This window comes from Podarcis gaigeae (assembly GCF_964106915.1).
Source record: "Podarcis gaigeae genome assembly, chromosome: 10".
In the NCBI taxonomy this organism is placed as follows: Eukaryota; Metazoa; Chordata; class Lepidosauria; order Squamata; family Lacertidae; genus Podarcis; species Podarcis gaigeae.
The window spans coordinates 5,479,704-5,507,316 of NC_139686.1; the positions used below are offsets into that span (position 1 = coordinate 5,479,704).

At 47.4% G+C, this 27,613-nt stretch overlaps 2 protein-coding genes and 1 long non-coding RNA gene across 3 annotated transcripts; 2 read left to right on the forward strand and 1 right to left on the reverse strand.

The window, feature by feature from the left end:
- Positions 1 to 368: 368 nt before the first annotated feature.
- On the forward strand, positions 369 to 4,519 carry SSMEM1 (serine rich single-pass membrane protein 1). Its single transcript, XM_083700966.1, has 3 exons — positions 369 to 699; positions 2,023 to 2,080; positions 3,922 to 4,519. The coding sequence occupies exons 1-3, from the start codon at positions 502 to 504 to the stop codon at positions 4,347 to 4,349; spliced, it is 684 nt and encodes a 227-aa protein (XP_083557092.1). The 5' UTR covers positions 369 to 501; the 3' UTR covers positions 4,350 to 4,519.
- LOC310826369 lies at positions 3,038 to 3,902 on the reverse strand. The gene is made up of 2 exons (XR_014555797.1): positions 3,265 to 3,902; positions 3,038 to 3,213 (listed from the first exon to the last, which is right to left on the reverse strand). It is a non-coding gene; the product is annotated as an uncharacterized lncRNA (long non-coding RNA).
- Positions 4,520 to 8,210: 3,691 nt separating the features above from the next.
- LOC310826114 (carboxypeptidase A2-like) lies at positions 8,211 to 27,421 on the forward strand. The gene is made up of 11 exons (XM_083700745.1): positions 8,211 to 8,376; positions 12,344 to 12,425; positions 14,807 to 14,941; positions 15,763 to 15,861; positions 17,228 to 17,329; positions 18,522 to 18,623; positions 20,777 to 20,887; positions 21,741 to 21,831; positions 24,134 to 24,336; positions 26,098 to 26,182; positions 27,188 to 27,421. The coding sequence occupies exons 1-11, from the start codon at positions 8,312 to 8,314 to the stop codon at positions 27,373 to 27,375; spliced, it is 1,263 nt and encodes a 420-aa protein (XP_083556871.1). The 5' UTR covers positions 8,211 to 8,311; the 3' UTR covers positions 27,376 to 27,421.
- Positions 27,422 to 27,613: the final 192 nt, after the last annotated feature.

Genomic DNA, 27,613 nt, shown 5'->3' on the forward strand with positions numbered 1-27,613 from the left:
AGGATGAGAACAGAAATCGTGCTGCGGTGGCCCCATAGGCTAAAGTGGTGCTTCAGGTTAAGAACAGTTTCAGGTTAATAAAGGACCTCCTGAACGAATTAAGTACTTAACCTGAGGTACCACTGTATTTAATGCTGTATTGTTTTTAACACTTGATTGGGAGTGGCTGGGAAAACTCAGCCAGATGGGTGGGGTATAAATAAATTATTACTACTACTACTACTACTACTACTACTACTATTATTAAAAAATAAATGCAACAAATAAGCAAACAAGCGTTCTCAATGGCGTGCTAACAGAAATGGTCCAGGGCAGCGTCACCCTTCTCCCATTTCCTATCGCCACGGTTCTGAGAATGATGCGAGAAAAAGGTTCTGTTGGGTCCTGGCCCACAGCTTGTGAGGCAAACCCCTGTCAACAATCAGTTGCCAGGGTACCATGTTGCCGCTGCCTCTTCAGACTCTCCGCTTCCTCGCCTGACATTTTGGCCCCTCGCGGTCCATGGCTTTCCCTTTCCCATTCCTGTGGTGGATTTATTCACGGACCAGAGACCCCGTCGAGACCGGCTCCCTGGAGGAATTTGAGTGCGAGGAGGAGGTACCCGAGGAAGACGATGTCTGCTGGGCCCTGGGAGAAATCTTGCTTTATTACTGCCTGGCTGTGGCTGCTATAAGGATCATCTATATTGGTGCAGACTGGGTAATAGTCTTTTATTAGCCGTATTCCTCTTGTGTGCGGCTGGAGGACAGAAGGGGAGCCCAAAGCGCGGTCTTGTTGAGCCTTTAACTTCCAACAGCGGCCAGCTGGATGTCCAGAACTTTTAGGTAAAGGTAACAGCTTCAGCAGACTCCAAACCAGCTGATGATTAAAAACAACAACACATGTGCTGGCTGAGTCTGATGGGAGCTGTACCCCAAAATATCTGAGGGGCCGGGCAAAGGCTGGCACGAACAATGGAAACATCATGCCAAAACGCACATATACGCCAACGCATACGGAGAGCAGACCCAGCGACAGCAAACGATTACCACCATAACAGCCAGCAGATAAAACTGAGCATTCAAAGCATCTATTCATTGCACAAATAAAGCACATAATAATAATTTTATTTTTTTACACCCCGCACATCTGGCCGGGTTTCCCCAGCCACTCTGGGCGGCTTCCAGCACATATAAAAACATCAAACATTTAATAATAATAATAACAATAATAATAATAATTTATTATTTGTACCCCGCCCATCTGGCTGGGTTTCCCCAGCCACTCTGGGCGGCTTCCAACAAAGATTAAAAATACATTAAAAACCTCCCGATGCAGAGCTGCCTTCAGATGTCTTCTAAAAGTCGCGTAGTTCTTTATCTCCTTGACATCTGCTGGGAGGGCGTTCCACAGGGCAGGTGCCACCACTGAGAAGGCCCTCTGCCTGGTTCCCTGTAACTTGGCTTCTCGCAGTGAGGGAACCAGCAGAAGACCCTCAGAGCTGCACCTCAGTGACCGGGCTGAAGAATGGGAGATGCCTTATCCCAAAGATTCCTGGAAATGGTACCTTTCCCTTCGTAAAGCTACCATTTGCTTAAGCCAGGGTTTCCCAAACTTGGGTCTCTGGCTGTTTTTGGACTACAACTCCCATCATCCCTAGCTAGCAGGACCAGTGGTCAGGGATGATGGGAACTGTAGTCCAAAAACAGCTGGAGACCCAAGTTTGGGAAACCCTGGCTTAAGGCACTATGGTTTGCTATAACTCCAACATGAAGCACCTCCCACCTCCCTTTAAAAGGGATTTGGGATTGGAGCAAGCTGTGAGGGGGCTATAGAAGGGGGTGGTTGAGGTGTAAAGCCTAACCCTTTGGGAATGGAACGATTCTAGACTGAAAGCGGCACATTGAGGACAAGCACAAACGGTTCCATTTTGAGAAAAGCTGTGTATTTGTGCTACAAATGGCTTGGTGTGCATGTAAACTTAGCCTCAATCATATGCATCAGGTTCTAAATGGAATTCTTTCCCATATTTTCCGAGAACAGATCGTCCCGAAATGTGGTGGTGGAATTCAGCCATGCAAGAAGGTTAGATATACAAAAGGTAAAATTTAATTCATTTGCTGCAAAAAAAAAAAAGCATTTCTTATTAAGCAAAAGTCAAGCAGGAACTCAGAGTTTAAAAACAACCTGCTGTTTGCTTTGGAGGAGACGATTGCCGCATACCCAGCTGTCCCGTTTTAAGCAGGACATCCCGGAATCACAGAATCCTATTTTGAATGTTCAAAATAATCCTTTTAACCCATTATTGCTTTGTTCTTTTGTAACCTGCTTTGAGGGTCGTTTTTTTACCATCAAATGGTGTGTAAGCTGTAAGAAATATATTAAATAAGAATAGATCAAGTTGTGAGGCAATGACTGAGAGAGCGTCGCTCTCCACTGTCACCCAGTGAGTTTATAATAGGCAAGGGGTCAAGTACAAAACAGTGATCGATTTAATAGGTGGATTAAACTGGGGTTGCCATATCCAGACAGAAAAGTTGTTGAACTTTTTTTTTGGGCAAAGCTGTTCCGATTTGTTTATTATTTTTTTGCCAAAATTCTAGAACTTTTTTTTAGTTTAGGCCAAAGTTGTTTGACGTTTTTGAGTTATTTTAGGGATGTCCAACCAGTTTGAGCCAGTTTCTATTTTGATCCCGGAACGTCCCCCGCTGGGGTGTCCCTGTTTTCACCGGAGAAATGGAGGAGGGCACAGGAATAGGATGTCCCTCTTTTCATTGGAGATACGTTGGAGGGTATGGAAGCATGGTCGCGATGCTCTTTGAGAGCCACTGAGCTCAGGCGAAAGTGGATGGCAGCCTTGCTATTTCTCCACCACAAAAATAACCCCCTCATCTCTCTCTCTCTCTCTCTCTCTCTCTCTCTCTCTCTCTCTCCTGATGCCTGCTAGTGTTGTAAACAAAAATTGCCCTTTTCCCTTATGGGGTATCCAAGAGCCCATATAGAGTCCTTACATAGGTTCCCTATTGGTAGGAGAGAATAACAGAGGCCAACCAGAGAATATTGAGAAGCAAAGCAGCTAGTAAGCTTGATCTTTATTGAACTGTTGCAACAGGGTGCTCCCCTCACATGCAGGAAAGGAGGAGGAACCCAGAAAAATGGTGCGCAAGGCCTTATAAAGACTTTTGAAATTGCCACCCTGTAGATCAAGACCACCCCCAGAAACATCATACATACCTCACAGAAGGGGTGTAACCTAAGACCACCCCTCAGATACATCACACCTACATCACAGAAAAGGCGGTCTAAAACAGAAATTTGAATATTGTTTTTCTCCTGTTGTTTATCTCCTGTCTGGCAGGTTACTTGATTGGATTGCCTGGGGGGCCTGGCCATTCTTTTGTAGCGATAAATACTTAGTTCCTGGGCCAGGTCACAGGCTCACACCCTATTCAAACACAGACATACCCTTAAGACAGGATTTGTGAAGGGAAAGACAATGGGGAGGCTTTTCCACTTTGACCTTGCAGAGAAAACATTTGCTCAGTTTAGGAATCAAAATGGCTTCAGGTCGGTCTTCCTGGGCTGATCTATGTACGTGCAGTTATGAACATTACCATATATCTAAGACCTCAAAATTCCTATCACGATATCCCCCCTTTGGGGCTAGAATTTTTCTTAACAATTTTTGCACCACAAATAATAACATGGTATGTTGTAAATGGATGCCTTTGTGTAAATATATAGGATGTCCCTTTTTCATTGGAGATACGTTGGAGGGTATGGCAGCATGGTTGCGATGCTCTTTGAGAACCACTGAGCTCAGGCAAAAGTGGATGGCAGCCTTGCTATTTCTCCACCCACCGCAAAAATAACCCCCTCATCTCTCTCTCTCTCTCTCTCTCTCTCTCTCTCTCTCTCTCTCTCTCACCTGATGCCTGCTAGGTTGCCAGGACCCCACCGACAGGTGTCAAGACAGTGCGTGTGGCATCCTGGGGTGCCTGAGGAAGCTGTTTACAGGAGAGTGTGACAGGGACGTCGCTGAGGAGGAGGCGTCCCCCAGCTCTCCTCCTCCCAGGAAGGAGACGAAGGAGCGCCTCTCCAAGCTCAGCCAGCAAACCTTCTGCGACAGCGACTCTGTGGGCACCTCAGAATCGCAGGTGTCCTCGTGGAAAGGCAGCCAGACAGGTGATACGGACGGCAGCGCCTCCAGCACGAAAGGGAGGAAGATGGCGGTGAGGCAGAGGAGCCCCAGGCGAGTGCCCTGGATGCCCGAGGAACCGTGTCCCCGCTGCAAAGCCAAGAGGACCAGAGAATGGCTGGCCCAGCACTTCTTTGACCCAGAATGGTGTTCTCCAGGAAAGCGCAACTGATCCTGAGGGGAGTCCCTTCCGGGGAAGGGAGACCATGTCCACACACAACCCGCTTTTGCCCAGGCTTCCTTCAATGGTTGTTGGCCTGGGCGAGGAGGGTAAGATGGGCGACTCGCACCTCTGAGAGGTGACTGAGTGCTGAGTCGTGTCAATAAAGCTCCTATACCACATATGCCTGTTGTCTTTGTCCATGGAGTTATCTTGGCAGGGATACTGGAGTGGCTTGCCCGTTCCTGCTCCAGGTGGATATCGTTTGGTCAAAACTCTCCACTATGACCTGTCCATCTTGGGTGGCCCTGCATGGCATAGCTCATAGCTTCTCTGAGTTATTCAAGCCCCTTCGCCACGGCAAGGCCGAAGAATTGATGCTTTTGAATTATGGTGTTGGAGGAGACTCTTGAGAGTCCCATGGACTGCAAGAAGATCAAACTGATCCATTCTGAAGGAAATCAGCCCTGAGTGCTCACTGGAAGGACAGATCCTGAAGCTGAGGCTCCAATACTTTGGCCACCTCATGAGAGGAGAAGACTCCCTGGAAAAGACCCTGATGTTGGGAAAGATGGAGGGCACAAGGCGAAGGGGACGACAGGGGACGAGATGGTTGGACAGTGTTCTTGAAGAGACCAACATGATTCTGACCAAACTGCGGGAGGCAGTGGAAGACAGGAGTGCCTGGCGTGCTCTGGTCCATGGGGTCACGAAGAGTTGGACACGAGTAAATGACTAAACAAAAACAACATACCACATAGCATTCTCCTCTTTGCAACATGCTGGGAAGGCGGCCGGCTTGTTGGAACACCATTTGCCGACTGAATGGTGTGTCCATGAGAAGCCGCGCTGTGTCAGGTGTGGAGAGTCCTCCCCTCGCTTCGGTAACTTCACAGGCAAGAATTAACGAGCGGTTTATATTTTATAGTTGTCAGGTGCTGGTGGTGGTTGCTCGTGAATAACCAGGCAGGACTCCGACCTGTCTTTAACAGGTTTTATTTGGTGCAAACTATTTACAGTGCAGAACCACAAAGTTCATGTCCGTCTCAGTCACTTGCAGATTCCGGGAGTGGCCCCTTCCGGTTTCTCCCCAACATAAGAACTTAGACACCCCAAATCTCCTTACGTTTCACCCCTGTGCGTAAGCTGGGTGACGGAAACAGCGTGTCTGCCTCCTGGTCAGCCGGACTAGGTGAGGCACTTGGGCTCTCAGTAGCATCTTCAAGCCCTCCCCTCGCTTGGCCTTTCCCCCTCTGCTCCACTGGAGGTGTGGCTTTCACCACCGCTGGATTAGACGCTGCTCCTCAGAAGCGTCGGAGGCTCTCTGTATCTCCCTGCCTCCTGTCGGGATCTGTGTTCGACCAAGCTGATAAAGCTCATCTTCCTCCAGCCTCCGAGTCCTTCGGAATCGCCCCCGATGAGATTGACAACCTGAGCCTCTGATAAGGCTCCAGGCACATCCCATTCAGCAGAGAATCCAAACAGCACGCAGAAGTGATGAGATTTATGGCTACATCATTGCTATGCTTTATTACTAAGCTAGGCAGACAGAAAAATATATCCTCTCCCTGTGAGAGCAGAGAGCAACTGAAACAAAGGAACAAAGAACAGAAAACTAGTACGTCACATCCGTCTCCTGTCTCCTGTGAGACTTCCAATAGCCTGGACTGTCTCTAGAATGTAAACAGAGCCTTGTGACTCCAAAGCAAACAGAAACTAAGACCTCCCTCCCCTGTTCCGATGGCAGTTCCCTGACAATAGTCATTCTGATTCAGTCATCTGGTTGCAAGCAAAAATCGACATCTCTCCACATTTAGAGTTGGCTATTCTAAATCCTCCCCCTTCTGTCTCCACAACATCCTGGGCGCCAAAGGGAAGTTCCTTCTCCTCTCTGCATTCTTTGTTCTCTAATACGGACGGATCTCCTAGTTCTTGGGGAGGGAGGGTCCCCTCTGGGGCGTCTTACCGATAGAGGCAAGTGGCACCAAGTGTGCTGGTCCTGGGGGTTAATCAAGAGTCAAGGTCCAAGTCCAGTCTGTGGTCGATGAAGCAACATGAAAGCAGTCCGTAAACGTCGAAGCTGGGTGCAGGGCAGGGTTCAAGCAGAGACTGACAACCACCAACGTTGCTCCCGCAACTTGGAACTGGGGCTGGCTGGCTTTTATATGCCCCGAGGCATAGGGTGGCCCCAGTCCACAGGTGACCCGCCTCTCCTGGCCTGAAGGAGAACACTCCTCCTGTGGAAGCTTCGTTCCCTCCACCTCTCTGCCCTGAGCCTCTGCAGCTCCGGAGAGGCTGGAGGGTTACTGGACCCAGAGGCAACCTCAGCTTCCCCTGACGGGGCTGAGAATGGAGCACCTGCAGGCAATGGGTCCTCCATCCCCTCAGGAGCCAGAGCAGACTCAGCTGGTGCCTGCACCTGAGGATCCAGCACAGGTGAGGACCCTTCAGGCTCAGGCCCCAGCCCTGGCACAGCTGGTTCTGGAGGCAGGGAATCCTGTGCAGGCTGGGATTCCTCAGGTTCAGCATCTGAATCCAAATCCCAGGCCATGACAGCAAGTTCTGGAGGGTGCCTGGCAGAATAAGGACAAGTGTCCCTATCAGCCTGAGAAAACCCCTTAATTCCGATTTTATTTTATTCTTTGGTAGATTTACAGAAAGGAAAATGCACACCAATAATAAATTTTAGATAGGTAGAAGACTAGACATGGGTGTGCAAAGCATCACTATTTTGACTGCAGAAGATCCTGGGTTCAAATCCCTGGCATTGCCAGGTAGGGCTGGTAGAAATTCCTGCCCAAAGCCCTGGAGAGATGCTGCCAGTCAGTGTAGACAATTTGGAGCTACCTCTGGGTGGGGAAACTTTGGCGCTCCAGAGGTTGCAGAACTACAACTCCCATCAGCCCCAGCAATAATGACCAGTGGCTAGGGATGATGGGCGTTGTAATCATAATAATAATTTATTATTTGTACCCCGTCCATCTGGCTGGGTTTCCCCAGCCACTCTGGGCGGCTTCCAACAAAGATTAAAAATACATTAAAATGTCACACATTAAAAACTTCCCTGAAGAGGGCTGCCTTCAGATGTCTTCTAAATGTCAGATAGTTTTTCTCTTTGACATCTGGTGGGAGGGTGTTCCACAGGGCAGGTGTCACCACCAAGAAGGCCCTCTGCCTGGTTCCCTGTAGCTTTGCTTCTCGCAGGGAGGGAACCACCAGAAGGCCCTCGGCGCTGGATCTCACTGTCCGAGCTGAATGATGGGAGTGGAGATACTCCTTCAGGTCTACAGGGCTGAGGCCGTTTAGGGCTTTCAAGGTCAGCACCAACACTTGGAATTGTGCTTGGAAATGTACTGGGAGCCAATGCAGATCTCTCAGAACCGGTGTTATGTGGTCCCGGCGGCCGCTCCCAGTCACTAGTCTAGCTGCCACATTCTGGATTAGTTGTAGTTTCCGGGTCACCTTCAAAGGTAGCCCCACGTAGAGCGCATTGCGGTAGTCTAAGCGGGAGATAACCAGAGCATGCACCACTCTGGCGAGACAGTCTGTGGGCAGGGAGGGTCTCATCCTGTGTACCAGATGGAGCTGGTTGTAGTTCAGGAACGTTTGGATTCACCGCGCCAGGGTTAGCTGCCCCAGCCCTCTGACTCACCTGTGAATAGGCTGTCTCTGGAATATCTGGGCCACGTCCAGTCGCTTAGACAATTCTGCAATTTTGCTGTTTACTACCGTGCCCCGAGGGCTCCTGTGTCCCAGCCTTGCTGATCAAGGTCCACCCATTAATTATATGATTACATCAAGGCAAGCAAGACTTTCCAAGGGAGAGATACTCCCTTATCTACCAAGGTGCTTCAAACCTTTCGGACATGACATGGGAATTTAAACACATGCAGTCTCTTTGGAAAGGCTTGGACGCAGCTTAAATACAGCCTCACCGAATTGTCATTCTCCCGCTTCTGAACAACTTTCCAAATATGAGGCTGTTTCTGCTTCTTGCAGCCCTTGTTGGGGCATCCCAGGGACTGCAGACATTTGCTGGGTGAGTTCTTCTTTGGACCCCACTGTTTTTGGAACGCTTTCTTTGCTGCTTTCGTATCCTCCAACCGCCCCTATTTCCCCAGGAAATTCCTGGAATCACAGAAGCCATCCCGGCTTCTGATCTGATCCTGCGATGTCCTGAGATGAGCCAGTGTTGTCTCTGGTGCTTGCAAAAGACGGATGTCTTTTGGTCACACTCTTCCATGCAAGCCAGCTGACTTGGGCTGTGTCAGGCGTTTGTCCCTTACTTGCGACAAAGAGTTTTACTGTGAACCTTTGAGCCAAAAGGTTTCTCAGTTTCTCAAGGCAAGACATAGTCGTTCCTGCTCTTATTTATTCATTCGTTATTCGTTTGTCCCACAATGGGGCAGGTTTAATAATGCTTATCTTTACACTGCTCTAATGTGCATCACTGATATTGCTGCTGAAATAAAAAAATTAAGGTTATATATATATCCCTCCCAAATTGACCTCAAATATTTCTCTGCAAGGTCGAAGGAAAATGGAAAAGCCTCCCCATTGTCTTTTCATTCACAAAACCTGTCTTAAGGGTATGTCTGTATATGACTAGGGTGAGCCTGTGACCTGGCTCAGGAAATAAGTATTTGTCATTACAAAAGACTAGCCAGGCTCCCCAGGGTATCCAATCAAGTGACCATTAACAGGTAACCTGCCAGACAGGAGGTAAACAATGCACTCAGATTTCTGTTGTAGAGCGCCTTTTCTGTGATGTAGGTATGATGTGTCTGGGGGTGGTCTTGGACTCCAGGACGGGCAATTTAAAATGTCTATATAAGTGCAGGCACACCTTGGTTCAGGGTCCTCCTCCTTTCCTGCACCCTGTTGCAACAGATCAATAAAGATCAGACTTACTAGCTGCTTTGCTTCTCAATATTCTCTGGTTGGCCTCTGTTATTTTCTCCGACTGATGGAGAACCTGCAAAGGACTCTATAAGGGCTCTTGTATTCCCCATAAGGGAATAAGGGCAGATTTTTTTTATTACACTGCCAACTTAGACGAACCATATCAATTTGGTGAGGTTGGTTGTTGCCCTATTTTGCCAACAGGAAATTAAGGGGCAAAGAGAGCAGCTGGTTTTGGCAGAGCAATCCTACCACATCTGGAGCAGGTGTTGGTGGGGCAGCGGAACCGGTCCAAAGACCGGTGGAAAGACAACTCCCCGCCCCCTCTTTTCCTCCTATCTCCAGCATTTTCATAAACACACAAACAAAATAATTAAGCGATTTTCCTTCCCCTGGCCAGTGTACAGTCTACCCACCGCTCTTGTTGTGCGTCAAAGGATCAGGAGGGTTTGGGGATCCAGGAGAGTCAAAGCTGCCTTTGATACTTATTTATTTTCTAAGGTTTATACACAGCTCGATTTCAGCAAACAAACCTCAAAACAAGAAAAAATATCGATGAGAAGAATGAGCAGCCTTTCAAAAAGCAAAGATAGCAAGAGAATGAAAAAGGAATAAAACTCGCACCAGCTTTGTAAACTCCCGAGTAGGCCTGTCTGAATAAAAAATTGTTTTATTTTATTTTTTAAGAATAATATTTTATTAAATTTTCAACGAAAAAGAAATTACAAAACAGTGGAAAAAAAGACACAACAAAAATACAAAAACCAAAAATAGACATAAAAAAGGATAAAGAAAAAAAAAAGAAAAACCCCTCTTTCTAGTATCTTACCACTCATTTACTTATTTTCATTACTTCCTCACACCTCCCTTTTTTGTATTCCATTTAAAAATTTGTTCAGCAAATCCATCCCCTCTTAGTTTACCCTTAATTGTTTATCCTCACATATTATAACTTCAAATTTTCATCAAATATCAATCCAATCTTACATATTCTTATTTTGCCTTATTACTAGAACCGCTTCGTTTCATTCCAACGTCATTAACATTCAATAATTTTACAATATTTCTGTAGATAGATTTTAAATTTCTTCCAATCTTCTTCCGCCGTCTCTCTTCCCTGGTCTCGGATTCTGCCAGTCATCTCGGCCAGTTGCATATAGTCCATTACTTGCATCTGCCATTCTTCCAAGGTGGGTAGGTCTTGTGTCTTCCAATGCTTTGCAATGAGTATTCTTGCTGCTGCTGTAGCGTACATAAAGAAAGTTCTATCCTTCTTTGGAACCAATTGGCCGACCATGCCCAGGAGAAAGGCCTCTGGTTTCTTCAGGAAGGTATACTTAAATACCTTTTTCATTTCATTATATATCATTTCCCAGAAAGCCTTAATCCTTGGACACGTCCACCGAAGGTGAAAGAATGTAAAAATGGTTTTAGCAAGCTCCGAAAAGAGCACAGCGAAGGCACCTGCCTGGTTGTCAAGTAGCAGGGAGTTCCAAAGGGCAGGTGCCACCATACTAAAATGCCGTATTTTTCGCTCTAGAGGATGCACCAGATCACAAGATGCACCTAGTTTTTAGAGGGGGAAATCAAGAAAAAAAATATTATCCCCCCCCCCCAGCCCCAAAGAGCACTTCTCCCAGAGCTTCTCGGGGCTGCGGGGGAAGCCCGAGTCACCCCCCCCCCAGCCCCAAAGAGCAAAAAAGCCAAGACAGTGAGCAGGATCCATCTCTCTGGCTGTCTTGGCTTCTGCCATAGCTGCGCAAGCTCTCCAGCGCGGCTAAAGAAGCCAAGGCAACGAGCGCGATCCATCCCTGACTGACTGGCTGTGTCAGTCCCTTCTCCCTCCTGGGGAAAAGCCCACAAGAGCCGCGCGAAGCTCTTGGGGGCTTTTCTTGCCTGCCTCCCCCCTGCATTCGCTCCATAGGACGCACAGACTTTTCCCCTTAGTTTTTAAGAGGGGAAAAGCGCGTCCTATGGAGCGAAAAATACGGTAGTTCTTGCAAATGTGGCACAGGGGTTATGGACCTGTAGCAGTGCCACTTCCGCCAAATGAAGTGGTGAAGTGGACGATCTCATGGGTAAACGTCCGAGGACAGATCTCTCTCTCTCTCTCTCTCTCTCTCTCTCTCTCTCTCTCTCTCTCTCAGGGAGGATCATCTGCTCTGTCTGCTTGAAAAGCAGCAAAAAAGCATTCCAGTTTGCAAGTTGTTCGTGACTGTTTTTTTGACAAGGCCCCATGGAAATCGGTCAACGTCTTGCCGCGCATTTCTCCTCAAGCACAACACGTTTAGATGAAGGTTCTCTAATATAATGCATTTGTCTGTGTGATTTTCTCAGCCACACACATTTTTCAGCACACCACACAACCGGGCTTTTTTTCAGCCAAAACTCACCAGAGCTCAGTTCTGGCACCTCTCAGGTGTCATTATAAGAGAATATTTAATTTTATAATGAATGATTTTAGAGTGTTGTTTGTGCTGTACTTTTGTACTGTTTTATTGTTGTTAGCCGCCCTGAGCCCGGCTTCGGCTGGGGAGGGCAGGATATAAATCAAATTTATTATTATTATTATTATTATTAACAAGGGAAGCGTTCACACTGAGTTCCAGCACCTCATTTTCTAGAAAAATAGCACAGGCATGCAGACATTTTTGTACATGTTGTCTGGTCAGAATTCTGCAGAATTCAGAGAACTGCAAATTTTGGGGAAATTTGCATTTTGGTCCAGGTCGTGTTTTGAGAATACAGTGGTACCTCAGGTTAAGAACTTAATTCGTTCCGCAGGTCCGTTCTTAACCTGAAACTGTGCTTAACCTGAGGTACCACTTTAGCTAATGGGGCCTCCCGCTGCCGCCAAAGCACGATTTCTGTTCCCATCCTGAAGCAAAGTTCTTAACCCGAGGTACTATTTCTGGGTTAGCGGAGTCTGTAACCTGAAGCGTATGTAACCAGAGGTAGCACTGTATCGGACTTGGTAGGTTCACATCAAAATGTCTCCTCCCATCCCAAAGCTCACATTGGCTTTCCTGTGTGGTAAATCTACCTTGGATAAAATTGCAGTGCAGCAGAGAGCTGAGCTAAGTACCATTTTTAAAATCTTGTAGTGATCAAGTTCTTCGGCTGGAGCCAAGCAACAACGAACAGGTCCGCACCCTGAAGCAGCTTGAAGCTTTGGAAGCTCTCCAGGTGTGTGGTTTTTCCTCTTGGGGGTGTTGGCTAATTCTCCGTCCTGAATGTGAATGGTTGGGGAGTGACAGCTGAATTGAATTTTATTACTAAGGGAATTGGGGTTGCTTGTGCGTAAGCCACAAACTGCTCCAAGCTGGTTGGATGGCTAAACCTTTCCCTGGCTTGACAGCCCTTACAACTCGGCTGTCTCAGTCACTGGCAGAATCCGTCAGTGGGCGTTTCCTGAACTTCTTCCAACATAAAAATTCCTTAACCGCCAACCTCCTCCTCGCTTCTCTGCGCGGAAGCCTTCTGCGCAGCGTAGGCGTGCCAAGCGGAGGTCCTGCGCTCTCCTCACTGACCTCACTGGAAGAGTCTCGGAGCCTCCCCTCCGAAGTACTCTCAGCCTCCCCTTTCTTCCTGTCGTCACCTTGATTTCCTTCCCCAGCGGAAGCTCTCCCTCTCTCCTTGCTAGTTCCCTCTCCGGCATCATTGGGGAGCCTTACCTCTCCTCTTGGCTCCGATGGCAGTTCCCTGACAGTCACAGACCAGTTCCGGCTCACTTACAATATCAGAAAAATCATAAAACACTACAGGAACACATTGGATTGCAATTGGGTAGAACAGAGACAATTCAGATATAGCGGCAGTTAAAAATATATATTAAATCTTGATCACTAGAAGGAAGGATAACAACAGGAAGATTTAAAGAAGGAACTATTGGAAACTCAAGGCAGTAGAAACGTAAGATGATTAGAGCCCCACTGAACTTGAAGCATGGGAAGCCCCAACAAAAATTTATAATTTGGCAGAATATTTGGACTATATGATATGTATTTGTATAGTTTGGAGTATTTAATGTGATTTGATTGGATTGTTAAAATGCAAAATTTAATAAAAATTATATATATAAAAAATAAATAAATCTTGATCACTAAAATATAACCTAAAATTGTCATTTAAAACCTTAATCATTTTGGTAGTACAGCTTGTTCCCTAAAGTTTTATGGCAGTCGCACAGAATTTGGCCACCCTTAGCGTGATCTCTAGATCCTTGTCCTCTACCAGGAGTTTTAGACATTGAAGTTCGGACCCCTTTGGAGACAGCTTGTTCGGAGACTGACAGAGCCTGAATACCCTGGAAGCTCAGCTCAGAAGCTCAGGCTACGCTTTGCATAACTGCAGTTCTTTAAAAGTTGCACAAGTAATAATGCTTATAATTGAACCGGCTTCCACAGAGGAGCGTCTGTTTCTTCCTTTGCTTGTTATACTTCATTTTTATCTTGGGCTGCTTCTCCAAAGCATTCACAAGCTCCACGCAATGAGGGAGGCTGTAATTAGGGAGACGCTTAGGTGCGTACGGCAGTCCCGATCGCCTGGTTCCTGCTCAGAATCCTGATTATACTGGATCTGAAATCAGCATGAAAATAAAATTAAGGTCTTATATATATAAAATAAATGTTCATAAATGTACCAAGCAAACACGTACATAAATATATAAACCACATGTCTGAGGCAGCACAGGAAAACAGCCATGAAACCATTTTGACTCCCAAACTGACCAAATGTTTTCTCTGCAAGGTCGAAGGAAATGGAAAAGCCTCCCCATTGTCATTTCCTTCACAAATCCTGCCTTAAGGGTATGTCTGTGTTTGAATAGGGTGAGCCTGTGACCTGGCTCAGGAACTAAGTATTTATCACTACAAAAGACTGGCCAGGCTCCCCAGGGTATCCAGTCAAGTGAGACAGGAGGTAAACAACACACTCAGATTTCTGTTGTAGACCGCCCTTTCTGTGATGTAGGTATGATGTATCTGGGGGTGGTCTTGCACTCCAGGGCAGGCAATTTAAAATGTCTATATAAGGGCGGACACACCTGGGTTCTGGGTTCCTCCTCCTCCTCCTACGTGTGAGGGGAGCAGCCTGTTGCAACAGTTCAATAAAGAGCAAGCTCACCAGCTGCTTTGCTTCTCAATATTCTCTGGTTGGCCTCTGTTCTTTTCTCCAACCGATGGAGAACCTACAAAGGACTCTGTAAGGGCTCTTGTGTCCCTCATAAGGGAATAAGGGCAGATTTCTGTTTATTACAAGCAGGGACACAGTCCCTGCAGGTCCAAATGTCCCTCCCATGTTGGGTTCGACTTGACTGGCTTCTCTGACTCTGGCAAAGGAGGCAACTCTCTCCCAGCCCCCACCCCATGCTTCTCCATCATCATGACGTCATTTCTGGCTAGCGTACCTCAACAAAGATGGGAATTTGGGGCTTTCCGTGGCCATGAGAAGCTGCAATGGCTTCAGGGTTTCGCGACGTTCCTGGCATTTTCAGGGGCTTCGGAGCCTATGCCATTTCTTTCGGCGATTCATTGACTCATGTTTTTTTGCTTATCTTTGCTTGTCAGCTGGATTTCTGGCGTTTCCCTTCATATCCTGGTCGCCCGGCAGATGTCCAGGTCCCCTTTGCCTGCTTGCAAGATGTCAAAGCCTTCCTGGAGTCCCATCAAATCAAGTACTCCGTCCTGATTGAGGATGTCCAGGTAGGAAAAGGGGGGGAAAGAGCTGGGAGGAAATCTACCATGAAGCCTTATGTCTGTTAAGGCTGTTGAGAATGTTTTAAAAGTATGGTGTGGATTTGACCTTTAAAAAATGGGTAAAGGACCCCTGGCAGTTAAGTCCAGTCGTGAACGACTCTGGGGTTGCGGCACTCATGTCGCTTTATTGGCCGAGGGAGCCGGAGTACAGCTTCCGGGTCATGTGGCCAGCAGGACTAAGCCGCTTCTGGCGAACCAGAGCAGAGCACAGAAACGCCATTTACCTTCCCGCCGGAGCAGTACCTATTTATCTACTTGCACTTTGACGTGCTTTCAAACTGCTAGGTTGGCAGGAGCAGGGACCGAGCAAGGGAGCTCACCCCGTTGCAGGGATTCGAACCGCTGACCTTCTGATCGGCAAGTCCTAGGCTCTGTGGTTTAACCCACAGCGCCACAGGAGCCTAGGTCCATACACAACACAAAACACTGTTGCTGTATGTAGGTTTTATTTAGGTTTGATGAGGCCCTAAGCTACTGAAGGTAATGGGGCCCTTGATATGTCCAGCTGTCCTTTGTCAACAACAAATTGTCACTGTTTTTCGTGTTGAATATATACTGTATGATGATTGATGGACCTAATAGGAGCCTACACAACACAAAACACTGTTGCTGTATGTAGGTTTTATTTTATTTCTTTTTTATCTTATATCTTGGAAATGTACATCCAGTTTTTTCCTTCAAATTTTTTTGGGGCTCCCAAGAGAGTGGGGCCCTAAGCTATAGCTTGTTGAGCTTATACGTAAATCCAGCACTGGTTCTTGCCCTAGGCTATTGTGGATGAGGAAGCCCGAGAGATGAACCTCAATGCGCGGAAAGAGCGTGGCAGCAACAGTTTCAACTACGCCGCATATCACCCCTTGGAATCCGTAAGTGGGATAAAGATTTGATCACCTCCTCTAACCCGCCGCTTTTGTCTTTCTCTTCAAACTCAAGATGGAGATGGTGGAGAGGCAGTGTGCTGGTCTTGGGGTGGGGGTGGGGGGTTACCGTGCTGCGTGGTCCGTGTGTGGTCCGAGGCTGAAGCGGGGTCCAAGACAGGGAGTAGGGTGGGGTCAGGAACTCTGGCAGAAGAGCAGGACAGGGTGCAGACAGAAACAGGCTACCAACGATGTTGCTCCCGCAACCTGGGACTGGGGCTGACTGGCCTTTATCTCCTCTGTGGCATAGGGCGACCCCGGTCCACAGGTGACTCGCCTCTCCTGGCCCGGAGGCGAGCCCTCCTCCTGCGGGAACTTAGTTCCCTCCGCCTCTCTGCCCTGAGCCTCTGCAGCTCAGGAGAGGCTGGAGGGTTACCGGACCCAGAGGGAACCTCCTCTTCCCCTGACGGGGCTGAGAGTGGAGCACCTGCAGGCAATGTGTCCTCCATTAGCTCCGGAGCCAGAGCGGACTCATCTGGTGTCTGCTCCTGAGGATCCAGCACAGGTTCAAGCCACTGGAGGCGGGGACTCCTGTGCAGGCTGGGATTCCTCAGGTTCAGTCTCTGAATCAGATTCCCGGGCCATCACAGGCAGAGACCTATGGACCTGCTCTTGCACGAAATGGCCATTTCAACTGCAGTTAGTTGATCCTGGCAGCCAGGGGGACCCAGAGAGCCAGTCCTGTTCCCTGGCCTGGCGTGCCAAATCTGCCACGCTGTTACAGCAAGGGTGACGTGCTGTCACTCATCTATAAGATTAAGAGACGTTAGGAAGAAGCCTCGTGCTGAGCCAGATGTTGTTGCCCTGCCTAAGTCGGTATTTCTGGGGAATTAAATAATTGAATGGACTCGTGTGGGTGGATGAACAGCAAAAGGAAACCGCTGGGCACCTGGGGCTAGCACACAGAGAGCCCCAGTAGTAGAGAATTAAACTCATAAAAGTTGCCCAATGGTGTAGCGTTAGAAATACAATTTGTTAGACCTTTCTTATCCCATTACAACTCTCCCCTCTTTTGCAAGGAACAGACCACATACTGCGAAGTAAGTTAAACATGCTTTACTTACAGATTCAAGGTCTCAGTCATGCATTGTTCCATGCAGCAGCCAGGATAACACAGGCAAAATACTTACTGCAAGCGTTGTCGCTTTACACCCAACACTTGTCCCCAGATACAACATTCCCTCGCCTTCTCTCCCTCTCCCTCTCCCTCCCTCTCCCTCCCTCTCTCTCTCTCTCTCTCTCTCTCTCTCTCTCTCTCTCTCATAAACATTCCTCTCTCTGACAGCGGTATAAAACATACAATGTTGTATTTTAGATTTACAGCGCTATGGATGATATTGTGGCTAAATACCCCCAGCTTGTGAGCAAACATCAGATTGGGGAGTCTTATGAAAAACGACCCCTCTTCGTCCTCAAGGTACGCCAATTTCATGTTAACTACTACATCATTATCTAACTGCAAATGGTGCAATTTCTCCCCCAGCTAGCTGCTTCTTGCCTATTTATGTTAGGATATAGTTCCGTTCCACCTTAAAAGGGAACGGGCTGTTGTGTGTCACATGCCTGTTTACTTCCAGCTCTCGCTGGGAACTTCCGTTTGTATATAGCTTTTGTGTTACTGCTGTTTTGCTGAAGGGAAGCAGACATGTTTTCTTCTGTTCCTGAACTATGGTGAATAAAATGCTGTACATCCTGCTTGCACATCTCTCTGTCCGCCTCTTCTGCTGTGAGAAGATTTGCACACTCTGCTGAGTCTCTAAACGTATCTGAGACTCGTGTCGCTGATTGATGCTGTTCCAAGGGAGACCGGCTCTGTCATTTTCACTCATGGATTGTGAATGGTTGATGCAACTGTTTCAGGACATCAGAGTTTCTGTGAAGTGTCCTATACAAGTGTATCAAGACAATAGATCCTGTTTGGCTTTGCTGAACTCAGAGAGTTGCAAGCAAAGAACAAAGTACTTGCAGATTAAGCTACATCGTGCAAGAGAGTGTGTTCAGAAAAGACTCATTCAGGTGTCCTACATGCCAGGAAATGAAATTCCTGCTGATCTGTTGTCTAAGGTTGTTAACAGAGAACAACTTCAGGTTTATGTACAGAGGTTGCAATTGGGTTGAATCACAGGTACTACAGGTTACACGGAAAGGGGGAAGATGTTAGGATATTTCCGTTCCTCCTTTAAAAGGGAGCAGGCTGTTGTGTGTCACAGGCCTGCGTACTTCCTGCTCACGGGATGCTTCCGTTTTGTATATAGCTTTTGTTTCTGTCTGTTGCCTCGACACGAAGGCAGGCAGTCATGTTTTTCCTTTGTTCTGGCCAACGCTGAATAATGTAAATATGATCTTCTGGGTGCATCTTCTGTTGTGGAGTCTGCTGCAAGGGCGCGCATGAGTCCTGGAATGTGTCTGAGGCTCGTGTCGCTAACTGACTGATGTTGTTCTACGGGAGACAGATGGATCGTTGGGAGATGACTGTCTCCCTGGCAGTATCCCAACAGTTTCGATGGTTGTATTTTGTCCTGTTGGCCACCCTGCACGCATTTTGGTGCAAAGGCAGGGTGCAGATCCAGCAAGTAAACGTCCCTTAAACATCCCTTTCCGTCCAATAGTTCAGCACCGGAGGAAGGGGCCGTCCTGCGATCTGGATCGATGCCGGCATCCACGCTCGAGAATGGGTCACGCAAGCTACTGCCCTTTGGACTGCGAAGAAGGTTGGCTGTTCTTTCCGACTGAACTATGGCTAATCCCTTTTCGCCTAAGGGCCGCATTGAGCCTTCGGCGTGCCTCTGCGGGCCACATGCCAGCAGTGAGCATGGCCAAAATGAGTGAGACCCATGCTCATAAACATACCGCTGGAGAATAAAAGGGAGCAGAACTATTTATCAGAAAGAGGTTCCACTGCAGCCCTTTTGGCCTGGGAGTTCCACCAAAACTCAGGTCCGACTCAAGCTGGCCATCTGTAGGTGAAGAGGATTACCAGCTGAAAACACAGAACGGCTGTTTTCCCTCCTCCCTAAGCCATAGCTGTCAACTTTCCCCCTTTTTTTAAGGGAAATTCCCTTATCCCAAATAGGATTCCTCGCAAGAAAAGGGAAATGTTGACAGCTATGCTCAAAGCTGGTTTGGAGAAAAATGCATCTAAGTGAAGTTTTCCCTAAGAATCATAGAATTGCAAAGTTGGAAGGGAACCCAAGAGTCATCTGGTCCGACCCCCTGCAATGTAGGAATGCTTCACCCAACGTGAGACTTGAACTCATGACCCTGAGATTAAGTCTCGTGCTCTACCGACTGAGCTATCCCTTGGGTTAGATACAACACGAGAGAGGCAGGATAAATATGGACTGCGGCTAACACTGTGTCTGCATCGCTTCCCACACCAGCCGTGAGAGTGTGCTGCATGCAGAGTAAACGGGAATATGTGCACATACTATAAAGGCTTAAATGCTCCAGGGCCACGATACCCCCAGGACCACCGCTCTCCATAGGAACCGACAGAACTGGACCCCGGGATCATTATCTGAGGCCCTTCTTTGTGTGCCTCCTCACATGAGATGTACAGAGGGCAGCAACACGAAAGCAGGGCCTTTTCTATGGTGGCTACCCGTTTGTGGCATGCTCTCCCTAGGGAGGTTTGCCTGGCACCTTCATTATACATCTTTACGCACCAGGGTAAAAATGTTCCTCTTCACCCTTTGGCTGAAAGACACCCGATGCCCTTTTAAATGTGTTGTGGGAGGGGGTGATTACAGTCATACCTTGGGTTACAAACGCTTCGGTTTGTGCGTTTTCAGGTTGCACACAACGCTGAACCCGGAAGTACAGGAACAGGTTACTTCCGGGTTTCGGCGCTCGCACATGTGCAGAAGCACTAAATCGAGTTTTGCGCATGCGCAGAAGCGCTGAATCACAACCCCGCCTGCGCAGACGCGCCGCCGAGGGTTGCGAACGCTGCGGGTTGCGAACGTGCGTCCCGCATGGATCACGTTCGCAACCTGAGCGTCCACTGTATTGGTTTGCTGTTCTTATTTTCACTAGGTATTTTGTGGTTTTTCTCTTGTGATTTTTATGTTCTGAACTGCCCTGAGATCTGTGTGGATGAAGGGTGGTATACAAATAAGAATACAGTGGAATACCTCAGGTTAAGTACTTAATTCATTCCGGAGGTCCGTTCTTAACCTGAAACTGTTCTAAACCTGAGGTATAACTTTAGCTAATGGGGCCTCCAGCTGCCGCCGGAGCACGGTTTCTGTTCTCATTCTGAAGCAAAGTTCTTAACCCGAGGTACTATTTTTGGGTTAGCGGGTTACCTGAAGTGTTTGTAACCTGTTGCATCTGTAACCCGAGGTACCACTATATTATTATTATTATTACAGTGGTGCCTCACAAGACGAAATTAATTCGTTCCGCAAGTTTTTTCTTCTTGCGAGTTTTTCTTCTTGCGAAGCACGGTTTCCCATAGGATTGCATTGAAAATCAATCAATGCGTTCCTTTGGAGACCGTCCGGGGACAGAGAGGAACAGGGGACAGCGCCGCGCGCCTTCCCCTCTGTCCCCAGACCTGTTTAAAGCAAGGGAAGGGGCAGTGGGGAGAATCGCTTCTCCCCGTTGCCGCCCCTTGCTTCAAAAGAGGTCCGGGGACAGCGGGGAAGACGCGCTGCGCTTCCCCGCTATCCCCGGAGCTTGCGGGGCAAGCTTCGTTTTGCGAAGCAAGCCCATAGGGAAATGCGTCTTGCGAAGCGGCTAAGAAAACGAAAAACTCCTTCGTCTAGAGAGTTTTTCGTCTTCCGAGGCATTCGTCTTGCGGGGTACCACTGTATACAGATTGAGACAAAAATAGCCCTGTGACCTCTCCTGCCCTCTGTAGATTGCCAGTGACTATGGGAACGATCCATCAGTAACTTCCCTGTTAAACGCAATGGATGTTTTCCTGATGCCTGTTGCAAATCCGGATGGATACGTCTTCTCTCAAACCAAAGTGAGTCCTTGAAAATCTACCACCCTCTCTTCCCCTTCAAACTGGGAAGCTTTTCTTTTTTTTTTAAATAGTTTTTATTCATTTTCCAAACAAATTTTCTACAATCAACAAATTATTTTGCACTTTCTTCAATTTTTGACTTCCCTCAGTTTCTCTGTCAATCTTTCATAAAATTTCTATTTATTGATGCATTTCTAAACATAATATTGCCTTTCCCAACTCCTTTTCCTCTTACTCTCTTTTTTGCAATATTTCTTACTATCTCACAGAGTCTCTTCAAAACCAACAAGCGTTGTCTGTACATCACATATATTTTTCAGATATTCTGTAAATTTTCCCCAGTCCTCGATAAACTTTTGGTCTTTCTGATATCAAATCTTTCCAGTTAATTTGTCCAATTCTGCATATTCAGTCAATTTCCTTCTCCATTCTTCCACTGTTGGAATTTCTTCCTGCTTCCATCTTTGGGCCAAAGTATCCTTGTGGCAGTCACTGCATATTGAAACAGTTTACAGTCTCTCTTATTAATTTCGTTTCCTACCATTCCTAATAGAAAGGCCTCTGGTTTTTTAACGGACGTATATTTCAACATCTTTTTCAATTCATTGTATATCATTTCCCAGAAGTCTTCCACCCCTTTACACTCCCACCACATATGATAGAAAGTACCTTCTTTTTCTTTACATTTCCAACACTTATTGCATGTTTTATACATTTTGGGCAGTTTAACTGGCGTTATATACCATCTGTAGAACATTTTCATTACATTTTCCTTTATCCCCCTTTCTCGCTGCTCTCCTGGTGTTTTGTGGAGGGTTTTTCCAATGGCTCCATTCTTCTTTCTGACTTTCAGAATCGTATGTGGAGGAAGACCCGCTCCAAGATTCCTGGCAGCTTATGTTTTGGGGCTGATCCAAACAGGAACTGGGATGCCGGCTTTGGAGGTAGGTAGGCGAAGGGATTTAATATTGAGCTGATGCAACAGGGCATAATGCTTTGCTCGACTGATTCCATTTATGAATCGTTCTCCATAAAATATCTTGAAGCCATTGTACAGGGCAAAACATCAACAGTTTAAAAATAAAATATATACCGTATTTTTCGCTCTGTAGGACACACCAGACGATAGGACGCACCTAGTTTGGGGGGGAGGAAACAAGAAAAAAATAATTCTGAATCCCTGAAGCAGTGGCGTAGCGTGGGTTGTCAGCACCCGGGGCAAGGCAAGTAATTTGCGCCCCCTAACCACTAACCTGCTGCCGCTGCCAGCTTCTTCTTGCTGCTGCCTGGTCTGGTCTGGTGTGGTTCTCTCCCGCGCTCAGTGCTGCACTGGGTGGCCGCTGCACTGTCCCTCCCCCAGATAGTCCCTCGCTCTCTCCCCGCACAGCACGCCTGGCACCCACCCCCTCCACAGTGGGCGGCGACCCGGCGGCTCAGATCGGATTCGCACAGCCAGCACTGCAGTGAGAGAGAGTGAGTGAGCCAGGTAGGGGCAGAGAGCTGCGAGTGCGAGCACGCCTCCCCAGATGTTGCGCCCGGTGCGGCCGGGCCCCCCTGCACCCCCCATGCTACGCCACTGCCCAGAAGCCAGAACAGCAAGAGGGATCTGGCTTCTGGGATAGCCTCTTGCCGTTCTGGCTTCTGGGATAGCTGGTCTAGCTTTGCGCGAAGCCTCCACAGAGCATGGGGAGCCTTCATTCCCGTGCCCTGCGGAGGCTTCGTGGAACTACCCAAAAGCCAGAATAGCCAGAGGGAGCGCTGGAGAAGCCTGGAGAGCGAGAGGGGTCAGTGCGCACCGACCCCTCTTGCTCTCCAGGCTTCAGCGAAAGCAACGCGTAGCCTCCGGAGCGTGGAGGGAGCACTCCCTCTGCGCTTTGGAGGCTTCGCATTGCTTTCGCTGGAGCCAAGGAGCCTACATTCGCTCCATAGGATGCACACACATTTCCCCTTAATTTTTGGAGGGGGGGGAGTGCGTCCTATTGAGCGAAAAACAAATAAGGACAAATCCCACATACAAAAATTAAAAACAAATTCCAATACAAACAGAAAGAAAGGCTTATTGAAATAGTCCTCGATAGTCCACGAAGACGGTGTCTATTTGATGTGCAAATCCCTTTCAAAATTCCCAAAGGATTCTGCTCTTATTTATCCTCCATGAGACCATCAGTTTGGCTCCCAGCCCTTTTCCACGGTAGTGCCAAGATTCTAGTTCTCCTTAATACTACTAATAGTAATTTTATTCTTTAGACCCCACCCACCTGGCTGGGTTTCCCCAGCCACTCTGGGCAGCTTATAGAACATATAAAACATATTAAAACTGTCGCTTTCTGCCCTAACCACTAGGCCATTGGCAGCTGTTGTGGGAGCAAGGAGAGGCCTTAAGTGCAGCATATAGCCTCCGACATTTCTCTGATGAAAACAGGGACGTCTGAATCCCAGAAGCCAGAACAGCAAGAGGGATCGATGCACAGTGAAAGCAGCAATCCCTCTTGCTGTTCTGGCTTCTGGGATAGCTGCGCAGCCTGCATTCACTCCATAAGACGAACACACATTTCCCCTTACTTTTTAGGAGGGGAAAAGTGAGTCTTATAGAGCAAAAAATACGGTAGTTACTCATCTCTTTGGCTCAGGGATCACATAACTCCTTCCAACATTTCTCCGATGAAAATAGGGACTTCCTAAGGAAAAGTGGGCGGGACGTGGGTGGCACTGTGGGTTAAACCACAGAACCTAGGACTCACCGATCAGAAGGTCGGCAGTTCGAATCCCTGTGATGGTGTGTGTTCCCGTTGCTCAGTCCCTGCTCCTGTCAACCTAGAAGTTTGAAAGCATCAAAGTGCAAGTAGATAAATAGGTACCGCTCTGGCGGGAAGGTAAACGGCGTTTCTATGCGCTGTTCTGGTTTGCCAGAAGCGGCTTAGTCATGCTGGCCACATGACCCAGAAGCTGTACGCCGGCTCCCTCGGCCAGCGAAGCGAGATGAGCGTCGCAACCCCAGAGTCGTCCACCACTGGACCTAATGGTCAGGGGTCCCTTTACCTTTACTATACCTCCAACATTTCTCCAACAAAAATAGGGACGTCCTAAGGAAAAGCGGGACATTCCGGGATCAATTCAGAAACCGGGACGGTTTTTTGTAAATCCAGGACTGTCCCTGGAAAACAGGGACCCTCGGAGGGCCTGCAATCCCAGCCTCGTGGTGAGCTTTCGTTTTGACCTTGTTCCTTGGGCTTCCCACCTTTGCAGGACCCGGAGCCAGCAACAACCCCTGCTCAGACTCCTACCATGGCCCCAGCGCCAACTCCGAGGTGGAAGTGAGGTCCGTCGTGGATTTCGTGAGGAGCCATGGAAACCTCAAGGCTTTCATCAGCATCCACAGCTACTCCCAACTCCTGATGTTCCCCTACGGCTACAATTGCACCGCTGCCATCAAGGATTACGAAGAACTGGTAAGGCCCCAGGCTGGACTTGGCTGTACTAGCAGAGACGCCTGTTATGTACCGAAGTTCTCACCCTGGGCCAGCAGGGGGATACTGTAGATAGTTTTCACTCAGGTCCGCATATGCAAATAAGGAATTGAAAGTGACATTCAGTGATTGGATAGTTACAGAAAGTTGTTACTGTTGCTATGTAGTTGAGCTCTATATAAGCAGGTTGGCTGAACCCTTCAGTTCAGTTCTGTTCTAGCCTGTGAATAAACAAGAGCTGTCTGAAGAATCTGATATCTTCACCCACAACTTAACAACACCCGCTGCCTGCCGGCCGGCCAATGACAGCGACGAAGGTTATGTCTCCAGTGGCCAGAGGCAGAGGTGGAACTCATTGCCACAGGACATCCACCAACTCAGATGGCTAAAAAAAGAAAAAGGATTAGGTGAAAATCACAGAGGAGAACGCTCCTAGCCGCAATGGCAGTGTTTGCTTCCGCTGGTGGAGACAACTGTGCCACTGTATGCCAGTTGCTGCAAATCACAGGTCTGGAAGAGTCTTGCCCTTGCACCCAGGTCCTGCTTTGGGTTTCCATGGGTATCTGGTTGGCCACAGTGAGAAAAGGATGCTGGACCTCCAGCTCAGAGATAAGCACAGCCAGACTCCTCTTAGGTCCCAATTTATTTCTCCAGTAGCACCTTAGAGACCAACTAAGTTTGTTCTTGGTATGAGCTTTTGTGTGCATGCACGAAATATCTGAAGAAGTGTGCATGCACACAAAACCTCATACAAAGAACAAACCTACCATATTTTTTGCTCTATAAGACTCACTTTTTCCCTCCTAAAAAGTAAGGAGAAATGTGTGTGCGTCTTATGGAGCGAATGCAGGCTGTGCAGCTATCACAGAAGCCAGAACAGCAAGAGGGATTGCTGCTTTCACTGCGCAGCGATCCCTCTTGCTGTTCTGGCTTCTGAGATTCAGATTTTTTTTTTATTGTTTTCCTCCTCCAAAAACTAGGTGTGCCTTGGGGTCTGGTGCATCTTATAGAGTGAAAAATACGGTAGTTGGTCTCTAAGGTGCTACTGGACTTTTAAAAAATTATTTATATATTTCTACTGCGTCGCGGCTACCTACCTGAATTTATTTATCATATTCTTTATTTGTTTTAAGAATCCATTCATTTTAATACTTTACTCACCCGGTTAATATAATCATTTCTGAGCAATGGACAAAGGAATCTGTCATAGATCTGTAGAAAGTCGAGACGATTTTAAACTGTTTTAGCACATTACCTTTTCATGTTTTGTTTTGCTTTTTTGAAATGGTTTTTATTTGATTTTACAAATATAATCTCCCTCCATGGGTCCTATTGTCAACATTTTCAACCGCATATTGTTTCGTAATCTATATTTTATATCAATCCATATTGCCCATAGCATTTGTTACATTACGGGTGAGATTAAAACCCTGCTAATGTTTTCATCTGTTTACAGTGGTCTTCTAAATAAATTATAAGCTTTCCCCATTCTTTCTTACTTTTGTATGTTTTAAAGCAGGGTTGTAAATCTGTCTGGATTTTCCTGTTTTTATCTCTTGCAAACTGCTGCGAGGTGGTTGTTGTTGTTGTCAATGTTGTTTTACCATCCAGTGATGCATAGAATAAACCCAAACAACCAAACACACCTCTAGCTTTGTTTTATCCATCCTTTGGTAGGAGATGTTCCAGGGATCCAAAGGTTCTTTTGTGATTCCCGCCGACTGACTTTTGATTTCCTTCTAGGATGCGCTAGGAAAAAAGGCGGCCAATGCCCTTGCTTCTCTCTACGGCACCGTATATAAAGTTGGCCCCATTTGCAACATTATCTGTGAGTATACATGCCTGATATTGTGGTCATCAGAGGTCTTCCTCAGCTCAGGATGGGGGCGGCTTTTCAGCCCGAGATGAAAGAGGGTGGAGCCACAGAGGCCACACCCACCTCAATTGCTTTTTGTAGTTTCTCTACCAAGGTCCGTATAGTTCAAGCTCTGGTTTTCCCAGTAGTGATGTATGGAAGTGAGAGCTGGACCATAAAGAAGGCTGATCACCCAAGAATGGATGCTTTTGAATTCCGGTGCTGGAGGAGACTCTTGAGAGTCCCATGGACTGCAAGAAGATCAAACTGATCCATTCTGAAGGAAATCAGCCCTGAGTGCTCACTGGAAGGACAGATCCTGAAGCTGAGGCTCCAGTACCTTGGCCACCCCATGAGAAGAGAAGACTCCCTGGAAAAGACCCTGATGTTGGGAAAGATGGAGGGCACAAGGAGAAGGGGATGACAGAGGACGAGATGGTGGGAAAGTGTTCTCAAAGCTACCAGTATGAGTTTGACCAAACTGCGGGAGGCAGTGGAAGACAGGAGTGCCTGGCGTGCTCTGGTCCAGGGGGTCACGAAGAGTCGGACACGACTAAACAACTAAACAACAACAACAAAGTTTTGCTACCAGCACTGATAAATATTTCAGTTTTTCAGTTGAACAATAAACTGCTTAAACGCTTAGCAATATTATTTGACACCTTAACACGGCAAATGTTAAATAGGCCAGAGCTCAGGGATGATGGGAGTTGTAGTCCAACAACATCTGGGGACCCACAGGTTGAGAACTGCTGATCTATGGGCTATTATTAAAATGAGGCTGCATTTTAAATTATATTTTTAACCTGAATTTTAAATTGTTTTCCCCCCTATTATGTTTTTATTGTAATCTTACTGGTGTTAGCCGCCCTGAGCCCAGCTCTGGCCAGGGAGGGTGGGGTATGAATATTATTATTATTATTATTTGTACAGATTGTCAAGCCAGAGTTCCATCCTGAGTATTTTTCTTCCTTCCAGATCAAGCCAGTGGAGGTAGCATCGACTGGACTTACGACCAAGGCATCAAATACTCCTTTGGTCTCGAACTCAGAGACACCGGCCGGTATGGATTCCTCTTGCCCGCCGACCAGATTATTCCGACAGCGCAAGAGACCTGGCTAGCTCTGAAAACCATTATGGAGCACGTGAGGGACCATCCATACTGAGAAGAGGGATTTTGGAGCCTAGAGGGACAGGGAGAGAAATCAGCCACACGCTTCCGTTTAAAGATGAATAAAAACGTCTTCAAAAAAACAACCAAAGCAGCTGTGTTGTCTCATAAGAAAAAGGGTGCAGTGGGGAGAAGCCAAACACCACGGATGGGCGATATTTTTTAAATGGGACCGGCTTGAAATACCAGAAAATAGCAAGGGAACTTTCAAGTTTTCCAGGTCATTTCCATAG